Source organism: Xiphophorus hellerii, chromosome 20 (assembly GCF_003331165.1).
Source record: "Xiphophorus hellerii strain 12219 chromosome 20, Xiphophorus_hellerii-4.1, whole genome shotgun sequence".
Classification (NCBI taxonomy): domain Eukaryota; kingdom Metazoa; phylum Chordata; class Actinopteri; order Cyprinodontiformes; family Poeciliidae; genus Xiphophorus; species Xiphophorus hellerii.
This window is the reverse complement of record NC_045691.1, coordinates 20,042,725-20,058,350: the sequence shown is the minus strand read 5'-3', so window position 1 is coordinate 20,058,350 and position 15,626 is coordinate 20,042,725. Positions and strand designations below refer to the sequence as shown.

At 39.7% G+C, this 15,626-nt stretch overlaps 3 protein-coding genes across 10 annotated transcripts; 2 read left to right on the top strand and 1 right to left on the bottom strand.

Moving 5' to 3' along the window:
• Positions 1-1,441: 1,441 nt before the first annotated feature.
• zc3h10 (zinc finger CCCH-type containing 10) lies at positions 1,442-6,030 on the bottom strand. 6 transcript variants are annotated; one of them, XM_032550020.1, is made up of 3 exons: positions 5,939-6,030; positions 3,481-4,682; positions 1,442-2,672 (listed from the first exon to the last, which is right to left on the bottom strand). In XM_032550020.1, the coding sequence occupies exons 2-3, from the start codon at positions 4,615-4,617 to the stop codon at positions 2,160-2,162; spliced, it is 1,650 nt and encodes a 549-aa protein (XP_032405911.1). In that variant the 5' UTR covers positions 4,618-4,682; positions 5,939-6,030; the 3' UTR covers positions 1,442-2,159. The 6 variants fall into 6 exon arrangements, with proteins under 6 accessions (XP_032405911.1, XP_032405908.1, XP_032405910.1 ...); XM_032550017.1 differs by having other exon boundaries at positions 3,481-4,771; positions 5,939-6,017; XM_032550019.1 differs by having other exon boundaries at positions 5,909-5,970.
• On the top strand, positions 6,024-8,733 carry LOC116710783 (dnaJ homolog subfamily B member 9-like). 2 transcript variants are annotated; one of them, XM_032550023.1, is made up of 3 exons: positions 6,024-6,158; positions 6,314-6,566; positions 8,362-8,733. In XM_032550023.1, exons 2-3 carry the CDS (start codon positions 6,323-6,325, stop codon positions 8,679-8,681), a joined length of 564 nt encoding a protein of 187 aa, XP_032405914.1. In that variant the 5' UTR covers positions 6,024-6,158; positions 6,314-6,322; the 3' UTR covers positions 8,682-8,733. The 2 variants fall into 2 exon arrangements, with proteins under 2 accessions (XP_032405914.1, XP_032405915.1); XM_032550024.1 differs by having other exon boundaries at positions 6,048-6,566.
• An 86-nt stretch (positions 8,734-8,819) lies between these two features.
• On the top strand, positions 8,820-15,336 carry LOC116710781 (sorting nexin-6). Of its 2 annotated transcripts, none has more exons than XM_032550022.1 (14): positions 8,820-9,531; positions 9,704-9,814; positions 9,970-10,077; positions 10,586-10,646; positions 10,776-10,900; positions 11,892-11,975; positions 12,055-12,129; positions 12,220-12,250; positions 12,955-13,042; positions 14,052-14,091; positions 14,174-14,260; positions 14,332-14,421; positions 14,593-14,658; positions 14,784-15,335. In XM_032550022.1, the coding sequence occupies exons 1-14, from the start codon at positions 9,526-9,528 to the stop codon at positions 14,919-14,921; spliced, it is 1,110 nt and encodes a 369-aa protein (XP_032405913.1). In that variant the 5' UTR covers positions 8,820-9,525; the 3' UTR covers positions 14,922-15,335. The 2 variants fall into 2 exon arrangements, with proteins under 2 accessions (XP_032405913.1, XP_032405912.1); XM_032550021.1 differs by having other exon boundaries at positions 8,957-9,531; positions 9,701-9,814; positions 14,784-15,336.
• The last annotated feature ends 290 nt before the right edge of the window (positions 15,337-15,626 follow it).

Here is a 15,626-nt window from a genome sequence, read left to right as displayed (position 1 = left end):
ATTATTGGCTTTTTCAATGCTGCATCACTCTGCCCACTTCAGGGGCACAAAGTCGAGTGTCATTTGAGGGCTCGGGGCCCCACCTCCAGTTCAGCTCAAGAGCCACTGTAGAGCCCTGCAAAACTATTCATAACCCATTAATGTTTTGGCATGGTATATAAGAAATATAAATTTCATTGGGCTTTTTTGTGTCAGATCAAGAAAAATTGTGAATCATGATGAAAGTAAAATCTTAAAAGTAAAAGATTTTTACTTTTCATGTATTCAGCCCCCATTTAGTAATACTTGAGAACTATGTTTTGTAGCAACTGTACTTTGTTACCAGTACAGTTAGTCTCTTTTAATGTAGCAGTTTAGGACTTCCCACAGAATCTCAGTTAAATTTAAGTTGGGTCATTAACCTATGAATATGTAATTGTAATACATGAATGTGTATGTTTTATGTAGGGAGATATGTTGTATGTATTTGGTGTCATTTGCTTTAGGAAGGCTAACCTACACGTCATTCTCAGGTCTTTTGCAGTTTCTAGGATTACTTTCCAGATAACCATGAATTACTCTTCATCCATCTTATCAACTCTGATCAGCGTTTCTGTCCCTATTAGAGTAAAACAAACCTCACAGCATGATGCTGCCACTGTCATATCAGGGTGGTTTACAGTTTTAGGTTTCCACCACACACTACATTTTGCATTTAGGAAAAAGTTTTAAGTTTTGTCTCATCTGACTTTCTTCTGTTTTCTGTGGCCAGTACAATTGTGGCAAGCTGAAGGGACTTGATTTGACTTTCTCTCGGCAATAGTTTTCTTGCGGCCACTCTTGCATAAAGACCAAATTAATTGCATTTACATAGATGTCCTTTTAACAAATGCACAGATATATTTACACTAAGATTAAATTACACAGAAACACAACTTGCTGCACATAACGGTAAAGCTGGGTGAATGAATATACACCATCAACATTAGAAAAACATGTCTTTTCAGTTGAGTAGTTTTCCCAATGTAAGAAAAACAAACAGGGAGATGACAACTCATACTTACTCATTTGCTCTTTGGCAGTGACATCTGGTGAGCAGGCACTAAACACGAGACGATTCAGGAAGGAACAGCCAAGTTTAGTGTGTTTACAAGCAATCATGGTCAGAAAAAAACAGTTGTTACTTGCTAATTTTTCTGCCCCCATCAATAGTGTGCATGACAAATTTCCCAGGTCATCTATTAAGATTAGTTTTTAATTTAACTGTGAATGTGACATTTAAAGTACTAAAATGTGTTTTCAGTGTGCATGACTGCTTTTAAAAACTTGTTCTCTTTGAACTCAAGCTTTTTAGGTGTCCTAAAAAGCTGCTTATACCCTTTTAGAGGAATGATTAAAAACACATTTATAAATAAAAGTTCATTGAAAAAAAGCTAAGTGAAACCCCACAAAGTCTGCAGAATCTGATGGATCTCACAATTTCCCATGTTTATGAAGACACTCAGAGGACACGGATAAATGTAACAGCTTTTTGAAGGAGAGACGGATCTCAAGCTCCTGAAGAAAAAGGGATTATTTTTAAGTTTACACACATGACTCCACCCAAACAACTGAGGCAACAGGATGTTGGAAGCATTTGGTATTTGAAACCATGTCTGCCTACAGTTGACTTAGCTGTCTGCCAGTTAAAGAAATTAAAGTTTCTATAAGCATTAAAAATGATCAACATAGAGAAATAAAACAGCACCCCTCATTAAGTGGTTGTTAAAGATTTTTTTAAGTACCAAAATTAATTTACAACAGTTCAAGCCACAAAAATATAAACACAGACTGTTTTCTTCTGTGTGGAAACATGAAGGAACAGGAATCTTCTTAGACTGAGGGAAAGTTCACACTTTGAGTTTGTTGACATCTCTGGGAGAAAATCTCGCCCGTGGTACACAGAGCTTTGTGACAGCTCACAGATCTGCCAGTCTGCAGGAAACTGATACTTATAATGTTGCCATGCAACACAGAAATAACTCTTTATATTGTCTTCCTGTTGGGAAATAAATGTGTCCACATCTCACATTTCTCTGTTTTTTCACAACTTTAGTCCCAAACACACGCAAAAAAAGATCATTCATGTTAAAAATTCCCCTTTAGGACGCTAGAGTCTGACTGAAGGGTTCAACATGTATTCAGTGAGGCAGGGTCGTGATCCTCATGCTTTGACTTGCGATGGGATACGATACCATCGGGGTGGTAGCGTGGCTCATAGTGATGCCAGGTAAAGGCTGGGTCATGGACACGGCCACCGGTGCCACGGATACCGCCACCTGGGCCATGGAAACGGGTGGCGCCATTCCCTGAGCGATGGTCTGTGCGAGGGCAGCCGAGAGAGGCGTGATCTCCGGGTTGAGGTGCGGCGGAGGAGCAGTGGGTGGGGCCGCATTAGTGGGCGGAGCAGCAGGGGCGCCAGTGGGAGCCACCAGGTCTTGCTGAGTGACGGGCCGAGGCTGCAGCCCAGCACTGCTGAGGGTGGTGTGGGTCTGAGCAATGCTGTGGTTGTAAGAGCTCACTGCACCCACAGGGGGCGCCAGATTCTGCTCAGTGGGAGCAGGAGTGGAGGACAGCGTCATCACCTTGGCTTGGCTCCGAAATTGGGCGTTCTGCTCCAGGAGGACCTCATTGGTGGCAATGAGATTGGAAACCTGAGGAACACACAAAACATGACTTAGAAAATACTGTGAGTAAAAAGCAGTACAAACATAAGATCAAATAAGTTCATTCTTTAGACCATTTAAGGAATTTATCCCTGAGGTTTGCAAATGTTTTGACTTTTTCTGACAGTTCTCCTCAACAGCAAATATACCAATGACAAATATATTCCTATGCAACTCTGAATGCTCTGCTCTATAATCTCAATAATCAAAATATTTATTTTCACGTTACCAATCACTTCAGGAGAAACTTTCATGTCCCCTTTTACAGATTTGCTTATGATGTTCTCATTTTAAAACATTCCAGACTTATTTTCTAGATTTTGTTTTCATGACACACTAAAAACATTCACCTAGTTGAAATTGCTCTGCACGAGTTGTGCAACATCAAAGTTGCATGAAGATTTGATATTCAATAAAAGGTCATTATTTTAGGCGTCTGGGCATTTCTAAATGTTTTAAATTCTAAATAGTAAAAAAAATGATCTAAATCCCACATTACATACTGATCTGTGCCCACCTGTTTTTCAAGCTATACAACATTCAAATGATATAAATCAGTTCATCTAACCCACAGGTGTCAAACTCCAGTCCTCAAGGGCCGCTGTCCTGCAGTTTTTATTTGGGCCACAGGTACAAAACACTGGAATGAAATGGCTTAATTACCTCCTCTTTGTGTAGATCAGTTCTCCAGGGCCTTGCTAATGACCTAATTATTCTATTCAAGTGTGGTGCAGCAGAGGCACATCTAAAAGTTGCAGGACACCAGCCCTTGAAGACTGGAGTTTTCTGATCTAACCTGTTTTTTCAACTCTTCCACTCTCTTCCTCAGCAGGGAATTTTCTTCCTCCAGGAATCTGTACTCCAGAGGACGGGGTGGCAGAGCAGCTTGAACCCCCAACTCGTAGTGCCCTCCTCCGCTCGAATCGGTCAGTCGAAGCCCCTCCAACCGCCGCCTCTTCAGCTGTAGACCAGTGTAATCAATAGATGCCTCCAAAGAACCGGCATCAAACAGCCCACTTTCGAGCAGCGGGTCATACACGGAGCTTCTGTCATACCGCCGCTGTCCTGAAGAACCGATGGACAGACAACCGCTCATTCCACCTCCGCCCATGCCCCCTACCCCAGACAGACCTGCATCTCTGCAGCTGCCCAGGCTGGGGCAGCCCGTCCCCATCATGTTACCCCCACCTCCAACAAGTCCTTGCATTCCTCCACAGACGCCTCCTCCTCCTCCACCCATCCCTCCACCCGTGTTCACCATCCCGATGGTTCCCTGCCCCACGACCCCACCCACCCCAGCTCTTGAAGGTTCATATTCGTAGTCTTTTTTGACATGGCGAAATTTACATTTGTTTCCTCGCTGGCATTCCCCCTTAAGGAAGTCTCTGCAGATTGGAACCTCACCTCGGCTGAGAGGGAGATCCATCAGGGAGAGGCCAAGTCGCGCCGCAACCTTCCCTCGTAGTCTGGGGGGCAGCTCTCCTGTTTTCTTGTAATAGTCCTCATCCTCTTTAGACCCGTGCACAAAGCGGCAGTTGGAGCGCATGCAGTCCTTGTTCTGGTAGTCATGACAGAAGATGAACTCATTCTTTTGCACTCCCAGGTCTGGCACTTCATTAAAGTCTGGGTGTTTGAAGCGGCAACGCTTCCCTCTCTTGCAGACATTGCGTATGAAGTCCCTGCAAACACCGTCTAGAGCCAGTCCTGCACCTGGTCCCCCTCCTCCACCATTCCCAAAACCATTGCTGTTTCCGGGCGCCGTCCCTCCACCCATGCCCCCTGAGCCAGAGATGTTCCCACCAACACCTCCCCCAGAACCGCCTCTGCAGTCCGCCGAGCCTCCCACCAAACCAGACCCAGGTCCTCCTTCCTCACCCAGAGTACCGCCACTCCCACCACCACCTGACAGGTAGGAACTGTCCCGGTCAGGCATGGCACTTGGCCCTGCTCCAAGAGAAAATTGGACTCATGTGTGTGGGAGGGGTTGATTGAAGTGACCTGCCAAATGTGCACATACACAAGTCAACAGATTATGTACTGCCTTCTGTTTTTCTCCTTTGGAGTAATGCAATCCAGTACTCATTCATCTGCAAAACAAGATTATTGAAATAATTTAAATAAACAGATTTGGAAGTCAAACGCAACAAACGTTGATGTTACAGATGCCAAAGAAGATTTTACAGGTCCAAACATCATGTTTAAATGACTGTTTTTGATTTTCAATTTGTCCAGTGTATAGATACGAAGTGGTTATAATAGGTTTGCCAAGCAAAGTATCAAAGTAGTTGTGTAAAAACCTATTTCATCCAAAAGTGATTTAAAATAACATTCAAGTGATATAAATAGCATGTATGTAATCAATTATGTTAATGATTTTTTATTGCAACTTGAATAGTTGTCACCACCTTAATCGGATTAAGAACGGGGGATCGCTTAAGTTAATGTCTGTGAAGGCAGATGATCAAAATAGTGTATATTCACTATTAAAACAGTGAAAGAGAAGTATCCTGTCTTATTTTTTTTAAATGTGCATGTTGTAAAATGCAAACATTGTACATAATCTTTAAATAACTTAACGTTTGTTTAAATTTTTTATTGAACCTGGAATTAAAACAAATAAATAATCTGCTCAAGAATCAAATAATATGATTTTTGGAGTAAACTTAACTTATTTAGTAATATACCTTATGACTTCAGGTAAATTAAACATGCTTTTAAAAAACCCAAATCTTAAACAATTAGCCAGAACCTAAAAGATACAAGGTATTTCTCAAAACTTCTAGAAACCTTGGGGCAAGTGTCTTTATGCTAATCCATACATTTAAACAGCTGACCTGACGAGAGACCGATACAAATAAATAAGACTTCAGATTAAATACACGTGACAAACCACGGAAAATGGTTCGTACCACTATTGTTACTTGCTAATGATGGTCAAAAGTTAATATACTGGGAAACAACAGAAAATTGCGAGTGGATTTAATTGCTGTAGTCTTTATCGGTAAATAATCATCACTATATTCCATCAGACCCTGGACTAAATCGGTTTAAAAGATTGGGGCGACCTCGCTGCAGAGCTAACCGCTAGCTACCTGGCTAAATGCTAACAGCTCCTTACCAGACGGAAAGAGCAGTTGAGTGGTTTACAGTCAGAAAGGGTGTTCAAGAGCTCTGCGATCAGTTTAACAATAATATAGCTATTAACAAGAAGTATTTAGAAATACCTCAAGACCTGACCAAAGAGTGCTGTTTACCTCCTTTCTTGATGCATCCTTAACTACCAACGAAGAAGACGTTTGTTGTTTTTCACTGACCTCTAGCGGTAGGTTAGTGAACTGTCACACAATTGTGCTTTGGTGTGCTCGCTTTTAACAAGGAAATAGCACTCGTTTGATATCAAGATGCATTTATAGAGTTTAGAAGCTGCTGTACGCTACTTTACTTGGATTTAGCTCTTTTAAAACGCCATTTCTGGTAAGTCAAAATGTTCATTATCCTCCGCTTCTGCTGTTCATACGTAATCTAGATAGCGTTGTATGCATATGGAAATTAAGCTGTCAAAAAGCCAGACAGCCCCCGCTCTAATCTCCTAGATAAACTTTGTATCGAGCTTCTCCATTGTCTTTCAGGCGTTCAACATGGCAGGACAAGTTGTTATCCTCAGGATGCGAGCCTGTTTGGTCTTGTTGCTCCTGTGCTTGAGTGAAGACCAGCAAGCCTCAGCCTCGGAGACGGTGAGAAGTTTCTATGACACCCTGAATGTTGAGCGGACAGCCTCGGACACCCAGATAAAAAAGTCTTTTCGCAGCCTGGCAGTGAGGTACCACCCTGATAAGAACAAGAGCGCCCAAGCTGAAACCACTTTCAGGGAGATTGCAGAAGGTAAACGATGCTGCATCTGAATGTCATTATATGGAATGGTTTTCTCCTTTACAGCAAAGTGTCAGAGCAGAACGATTGTGTGTGAGAATTTAATTTGGGGCACAAATTCTACTTGGTATAATTTATTGCTTAGATAGCAGTGAATTGTGGCAACAACGTCATTTCTCTGACTTGCTCATTCAGTCTGCTTCTGCCAGTCTTATCTAGAGGACAGTTTGGGAACAAAAGACATTCTGTCCTTTATCTAACAATTCACTTAAGAGTTACATCGTCCATGATATGTGACTCCAACTGAAACAAACAGCAGATATGATTATATCAGCAACAAGGCATAAGAAATTCCTGCTGACCTATTTTGGTTCAATGAACACAAGTTTTGGATCCATTCCCCCCTTGACCTATAGAGCTATTTCAAACCTACATGACGCCATTTAGGCCTAAATCCACTTTATGCTGTAAGTAAACAATTTCACACCCATGCTGAAACCATTACATCAGTTTATTTCTGCTTCCAGTGAAGTATTTTTTTTATGAATTATGGTCATAGATGTGCTACAAATTCAGGTATTGAATGTAACTCTATACCTGTTTTTATGACCCCTGATTTAACCAAATTAAGTTTAAGCCAGTTGTTGCTTATTAGTCTTACTGGAGTCAAAAAATGACACTTCCTTAAAGTTGTCTAAACATAAAATATGGAAACGTAAGTACTAGGGTATGAACTGATACATGGTTGGAACTACTGTACAGTGGTGAGCAGGCAAAATGACACTTGAAGCACCGGAGATGCCACACTGCCAAAAAAAACTCTTCAGGATGGATGTTGTTGCTGTGTGAAGTAATGTAAAATTTAGCCTTTTCAATATGAGTGAAATGTAAAAGCTGTCATAGGTGAAATGTGCTTTCAACTGCATGATGCTGTGAAGGAATAAGAGAGATTGAGCTCATATCAGGAAGGCTAAATGTAGCACAGCAAAGTCACTCTCTTTTGTCCTTTTATGGTTTCAGCCTCTGTTTATCGTGAACTGTTGGCAGCCTTTAGAAAACCTCAGAGCTAAAGGAACAGTCTAGATTTTCTAGATGGTTAACATAAAAACTGAGCTTTCAGTTTGAAATTAAAAATACAAGTTTAAGGTTAGTTTAACTTGTCAAGTCAAAAATCTTTTCTTTGATTAAAAACATTAGCAAAACCCTGCATTACAGCAATTCTGCTCTTGCACACAGAGGGTAAGGCCACCTCAGCCCATAATATAAATAGTTAATGATTCATGGCAAGAAGGTGGGAATATATGTTAATAATAATATATTCTCCTCGTATTATATTAAGTGAATCAGAAAACAGACATGTCAAAGACTCTGTATCAACAATTCAAAGCTTTACAAAAACTCAAGGTCACAAAACTGCCTCAAATTTTGATCAGAGCATCTCTAATTATGATTTTTAGTATCAAACTATGAATACTTTCACTTGTACAACTATATATTTTTTCAGTTTTTTTAAATCCCCCAAATGCATTTTCATTTTCAATTTCTTTTAATATGCTATTGCTAAACATTTGAAGCAAATCTAAAAATTCACTGTTTTTATAAACGTAACTAGAAATAAGTAATTTTGATGTCTATGTTTTGTTTCATAGGGGTTGTTCTTGAGCTCCCCCTGCTGGCCCGAGAAAGCTAAGCAGTGGTCAAATTTAATTATGCCTTGGACTAATGTTTCATTATCTTAAAAATAAAATTTTGAATGTATCATAGAAGTTAAAGACATGTTTATTTTCTGTGTTTTGTTCTCCTCCAGCCTATGCAGTGCTGTCAGATAAGAAGAAAAGGCGTCTCTATGACAGCGTGGGTCATGAGGCCTTCTTGGAAAACCAGGCCTCATTTGAGGATGAGGATGAGGATGAGGATGAGGATGAGACCAGCTTCCACTTCAGTTTCTCAGACTTATTCCAGGATTTCCATGAGAGTGCCTTTATGGATGAACCACACGTTCAGTGGAGCTTCTTCCAGGAAGAGGAAGAGGAAGAGGAGTACATTCACGACAGACATTACAGTTCTGAAGAGACTGCCTTCAGCTTTTATTTTGATGATGGAAATGAGGAGGAGCATTACTATTGATTTATAGTTTTAATATACCCTCTTTTATTTATAATAAAGTTTTTCAAGGAAATTGTATTCTGTATTCATTATGCTGAGACGGTGCTTTACTAAAGTCATGTTTAAAACTCAAGCTTCAGTTCAGTTTGTGGGGATTTATCAGGTAAACCAGCACAAAATGGCACACAGTTGTGAAGTGGAAAGAAGAGCAGTCTTACTTTGAGAAGCTGCCAAGATAACTGCCATGGTAACTCTGGAGGAGGTGCACATTTTCTTCTGTGCAATAGAGAGGATGTTGACTCCTCTCTATTGCGATAAGATCAACAAATCTGGCCTTCATGGTAGAGTGGCAAGAAAAAACCCCACTCTACTATCCTCTTTACAATAATAAACCACGTGTTGGTAATATTCCGCTAAAATTAATTGAAGTTTGTGGTTGTAGTGTTGTCCTTTGGAAGCACTCGTCTTTTGTTCTTCTTTGTGAGATAAATTGTAAATTAAGTGGCTACAAGGTTGTAAAGCTGACGGCTAGATAAGTGAACGAACCGTTAGGGCAGTTTTCCTGTGTGGGTGTGTCAACGGTCCAGAGTTAAAGACTAACACATCGTTTACTCATCTGTTTCCCTGCAACAGCACTTTTATATTTGCAACAGTTTTACTTTTTTTCATGTCTCTCTGGGACAAAGTGCACTTTGACCCAGAGGATATCCTGTGCCTTCTCAGCAGCAGAGGACTGAAGCACAAGCAGACAAAGGATCATCTTAGTTTTTGTGCTTTTTGTAGTGCAAGGAAAGAAGACTAAAATATTTTTTTTTACAAAAGCAGAGAGAAATTAAGCCTTAAAGAATAAATTATAGGTTTGAAGATGATGGTAAGTAATGGATTAGTTTGTTTTTGGAAACTTGTGAGTATCATGTGACAGCATTTTACTTGATGCAAACAACGACTGCAATGTAGGTTTTTATTATTTTAATAAAAACCTTGAATGTAGGTTTGTTTTGGTTGATATTGACTGCAGTTTATCCTTTTATTTTTTTAAGCAGGAAGAGATGAACGAGGCGACTTCTGTTCTGAGCGTCTATGGACATACCATCAAAGTTACAGAAGTCTCGCAGGACGGGGACACACTTACCTTTATAATTGTTTCTCAAAAGGTGGGAATGGATAAATAATTTCAAATTGCAAAGTCAGAAGATTGCTGAACAACTCTTTGTTATTTTGCATGAACTGCACCTGCTGATTGGTTTGATAAGTGAAGTTAAAAGAACTAACTGCTGAAATGACTTGTGGTCTCTTTTGTCGGTTCAAGCTATCTGGGACAGGAGAGTACCATGTGGACCGGACCTATGATGACTTTGAATGGCTTCAGCAGCTTTTGTTCGCTCAGGAAGAAGTACCTGGGATACAAGGAGTTATAGTAAATGCTTTTTTATTTTCACTCATTCTATGTCTATAGTTGCAAAAGTCAGACTTTGTTATGAGGACAAATCTGCAAACATGTGTAAAATGCTAATTATACAATTAGTTAGTCTTTAAAAACATAAGTTTTTATCATAATATGTTGAGGTGCTTGAAAGGTTTTCTGTAAGTCATGATTGTAAACAAATTAGAAATGAGCAGTCATACTTGTCTGAACTGCTGTCTTGCTATATCATATTTTTCCTCAATGCATGCTATAAGGATTATCTGGAGACCTTCATAAAATTGTGTTAACTTAGAAAAAAAATCAGAATATATTTTTCAACATGGTACTGCTTGTGATTATCAAAGGTTATGCTACTGGTCTTATTGTGATATATATAACTTCATGCTTTCTAGCAAAAATAATGTCAGGTTTGTGTGTTAAATGAGCTTACACTTAGCTTTTTTTTTGTTGAAGAAACTGTGAACATAAATAAGTGAGATATTGCTTTCTTGTTTTTAAGTTCCCCCCTCTTCCGGCGAGGCCTCAGGTGAATGCATCTGCGAAGGTCATGAAACAGCTTGGTAAGTGCACTCGAACATCTCTGAGCACAAAAGAGCAATGTCATACATTTAATGAGTTTCCAGTTAAATGTGTTTTTTTTTTCTGCAGTGTTTTCTGTGTGAAGTAAAAAACTGTTGTTTTTCCTGCAGGTTTTCTTGGTTTAGGAGAGTGGCAGCCGTACTGCAAAGCTCTGGAAACTTTCCTGCGGCAGGTTGCTGCTCACAGCATACTCAGCAAAAATAAAGCTGTGGAGGTCTTCTTGACAAGTACTGAAGTAAGTGGCCACAGGAAACATCAACACCTGTCTGTATTTTTGACTGTCAAACTTATCTCCAACAAGCAATGCTGGTTTTAATAGAGTGCACTGAAGAAGCTTTATATGAGACAAACTCACATTAAATGGTTAAACTTTCACCAAGGTTGTTTCAAAGGGGAAAATCTCATGTGACCAAAGTGACAAACTCAGAAAATGCTAAGCTTTTGCTTTGTAACCTTTTGCTTGTGTGGTTATAAGCCTTTCTGATGAAGAAAGATTCTTTATTCAGTCTTTCTTCAGAGGCGTTCCTTTTGTGCCCTGCAGCAACAGATTGTCTTATATTACTTGTTCCCTTCCACTAAGTTAAATACAGTCATGCACAACAAAGCACTTGTGTTTTTCTAGCATTTTTGGACAAATGCTAGAATCGACTCATTGTATTAGTTGAGTTGAGAAATTCAACTATTACAGTGAAACAACAAAAATGTGAGAAAACAAGTTTGAAAATTGTGTGGGAAAGAAATATGACACTTTCACTCATTATTTAAATCACAGATTTGGAAGGAGGTTTTCTGTCTTTAAAGCTGGAGTATTTGGTGTGGTGTGCTGATCTTAAAAGATATCTGAGAGTTTCACTAAGAATATTTAAGCAGTTACGAGTCTCATGAGCATAATTTGAAAAAGGCAAATACCCAAAGCATACCAGCAAATCCACCAAGAGCTGGTTAAAAAGAAATGAAAGGTCCTGAGCTGAGTCAAAGCCCAGATGAAACAAACTCTGCATGCAAGAAGCTCATGAAGTATCTCACAGCTGAAAATGAGGAGAGGGGCAGACTTTCCTCAGACTGATTTTAGAGACTGGTAGACGGCTGTAAGGAGCATCTCACTCAACCAAAGGGGAAGGATTAGCTTTAGGGGGTTAGATGTACAGGTGAAGGACGAGATTTGGATGTGGAATGGTGCATATAGTGTCTGTTTGAACATGCCTTGCTCTCTTATATGTGTCCAGCCTCCAGGCAGACAGAAAGTCAGGAGAAACATTTTCAACCGTCTGAGTCAAGCTGTGGAAGAAATGAGGAAAGAAGGACATAAGGTGTGCAACATTAACTTATACTGATAGAAGATATGCACAGGTGGTAGAAAGTGTAAACGCTTTAAAAATCTGTCTGCAGGATGTAGATGAGTTTTTTCAGACGGAACGTGATCATAACCTTGTTCTAACTGGACATACCAGGATGGCGGGGGAAGTGAGTCACCTATTTATCTCTTTCTTTGACCTCCTCTCTACCTTCTCTCACTTACTAACATTACTCCTTTTAACTTGACCTTTTTTGCAGAAATTCCTTGATGTGGTGCTAACTGAGCAAAGTAAGAGACTTGTTTGGATGCGCAGCGGCAACATGTTCAACACCAGTTAATGCAGCCAGCCACACATTTACCTAAAACATCTCCAGCCTGCATTTTGTCCCTTCCTACTGTCTTGTGATATAAACAAACAACTTCGTTCCACCTTTTCTCATTACTATATTGTTTCTGTAACTATTGTACATCAGTTTATTTAGTAAAATTTTTTAAAGGTTTTTTTTTGTGGCTCAGAAGGTCTTTATTTGAGAGTGGTTAGACAGCAAACTAGGTCATAAGAGAGGGTTGGGTTGTGCTTTATTACTGCGCCACCACAGCACCCCATACAGTTGAATATATTGATGAATTATAGAGATGCTAATCATAAAAATGCTCAAAGCTCAAGTAGAAATTTATTTAATAAAATTATTTTTCTGAACACAACTAATACATCCTATTTCCACTTAGTGAGGTTCTGATTCCCAATTAGACCATTTGGAATACTCAAATCCAACACGACGAGTTTGTAAAAGAAATTCACTTTGAATCAGTTGTTAAAACAGTGGCAAAAAATCTCCAACAACTAAGGAATCGATGCAAGGGCGCTATAAAACATTCAGAACAGAGTGCTGCTTTAGCACCAAAAGGATGTGCTTACATTGTCTGAAACGGCAAAGGTACAAAAAAGGGAAATGATGTAAACAACTAGCATCCATTGTACTTCTTTGCAGAAATAGCTGTGGCCTGTGGGCACTTTGCTGCTGCTCTGCACCTCTGTGTTGAAAACGAAGAGGATCCAGAAAAAAGGGCTTTTTCTAGGTGAGAAAACAAATGTTTTCATATAGTTACAGTTAGTGAAAAGCTGTATAAAATACATGAATTGTAGTGTGACTTTAAGTCGAATATGCTTATGTTCTTTCTTGATGTTCAGATCTCTCCTCAGCAGTTCCTTTGTTTTAGTTTTTGCTTTTATTTCAACTGCTTCCAAACAGTTATAGAGCAGAACTGAGGGCAGGCCCGTTTATCAGTAAGCAACATGTTTGAACTCCTAACCACATCATATCTTTAAAAGCTTATATATTGTCCCATTCCCATGAAAGATAGTAAAGTCACAGGCTTGTAAATGCCGGGCTTTGGGGCTAGATGCTCACATCCTGCATCAAATCCTTCATAAAACAGGACTGCAGCTGGTGCGCTCGGCTGCATGTGCTTTATGGAGATTTCTACAAAAGTGAAGAACTGCTGCATACATTACTGTCTAAAACCACTTCTGGGCTTTGTGGTTTTAAAATAAACCAACCGTTGTCCACTGACGATGCCTGGATCAGTTTCAGCTGCTTCCCACATTGTTTTGCTCACTCTATAAAAGCTTCTACTTTCACAAAGGAGCAAGTTTATAATTTGTTATCTTGTAGCAACACATTTCTTGAATTTGACTTGGATTTTATGAGATGGACCAACAATAAGTAGTCCATAATTGGGAGGTAAATGTTAAATATTATCGAACAAACAGCATAAGACAGACTGAGGAACAAAAGACAGGTCAGGGAGGTTATGGAAAAGTTTAAAGCAGAGTTAGGTTATAAAACAGTATCACAAACTTTAATCAGTCATCTGAAAAAAAATTAAGAGTATAACACAACTGCATACATGCAAAGACATACGTTTATTTCTTGTATGCTTTTCCACCACCTCAAAATTATGAAATGTGTTGATCTAACACAAAACCTCCCAGTAAAGTACAATTGTTATAACACGTCAATATGATGTGAGGCATTATCCTTTTAAACAATCTGGCATGTTCATTAAACACACTTTCTGCTTGCAGGGTTTGTGTGAAATTATCAGAAGTATTCGACTCTATAAAGGTAGCTATTTTGTCATCTCATATGGTAGAAGCATGCTCAATGCATTAGTACCATGCTAATCAATGTGTTTCTGTGTGAACAGAAAAATATGATGAGCATTGCTGTGAATGACATGAACACTCTTGGACTGGGTCTGGACATGGACTCGCGATACCAAGAGGCAGAAAAGGTGAGCTCTCTGGTGGTAGAGTCGACTCTCACTGAATCGTATTGATGTGTGTGAAATAAATTATTCTGAAGGAGATGCTCTTCAGAAGAACCTGCAAACTGGTGGAGCTGGAAAATGCCCGCAAGAATGCAGAGAAGGCCAAACCTGTGAAGAAGAATACTGTGAGTGCCTTTACCTTTTATATGTGAAAGGATTATTATGACAGTAGATGCACATCTTTAAGGTGAACAGCAGATGGCAGCAACATTCTGGCTGTGTAAGCCAGCCTTAGAAGACAAGAGGAAAGACCCTCCAATGAGGCATGGAGTGATGTTGACAGTGATGTGTTTCAGATGGAGGAGGTGAAGAAAGCAGCAGAGGAAGAGTTTGAGCATATCTGTAAAGTTGCAAAGCAAGAGGTAAAATAGTAAACAAGCAACTATAACCCATACTGCTGTAAAACTGTGAACAGTTTGCTAATAACAAACATTATTAAGATATTTAAGCAGTCAGGAAATATATTTTCACCTTTTATGTTTTGCAGATTGTCCATCTGAGTCAGGACCGGAAGGGAATGGTGCAGAAAAGTCTGACTCAGTGGTGTGAGCAGCAGCTTCAAACAGCCAAAGAAGGTGCTGACGTTTTCAACCAGCACCTGCAAGCCTTCAAAGCAATGGCCTAATTGACCTTGCTGGTGCCATGACTGCCTTCAAACCCACTATGAGTTATAACCAGTGTGTCATTTAATGTCTCGTACTTATTTGAAGCAGTACTGGACATATGTTATACACTGAACCTGCACTACTACTGCCTAAAGATCATCTATCGTCTCTATCTAACTTTACCCCAAGTCCCCATCATGGGGTTGTGTAAATAGACTTTACAAATTAGCACTGAAATCCCACATGTAATTGCACTAACTTCTATAAAACTCGAATGAAAACGACTGCTCTGAGACTGATTATCTGCAGAGCTGTGATTGTACATGTGCTTTATACAACACTGCTCGAATATGCTGAGATTGTATTGTGCTGCTTTCTAGTTGCTACATCAGCTGGGGTTGGAGGGTAACATAAAATAAAGTGTGATGAATTGATTCCTAAAGCACCTGCTTTCCTCTCCGCTCCTGGGTCATAAATCAGTTTATTTGACCACTCCTGCAAGGACGTGGCTACAAGGTCGCTTCGTCCCTGCCTACTATTCCACTGCTATTGATATTAGTAAAGGCCCTTTCTTTTTTACATCTTGGTCGAAATTAAAATGTACTTTGCTGAAGTTTCAGCACAGTACCTCGTAAGAGAGTGCTACCTGCTCTAGACCAAACATTCAAGTCAGAGCGTCGCTTTGTGCTTCATCTAATCTCCTCCAACCAGTGAGTGAAAAAAGA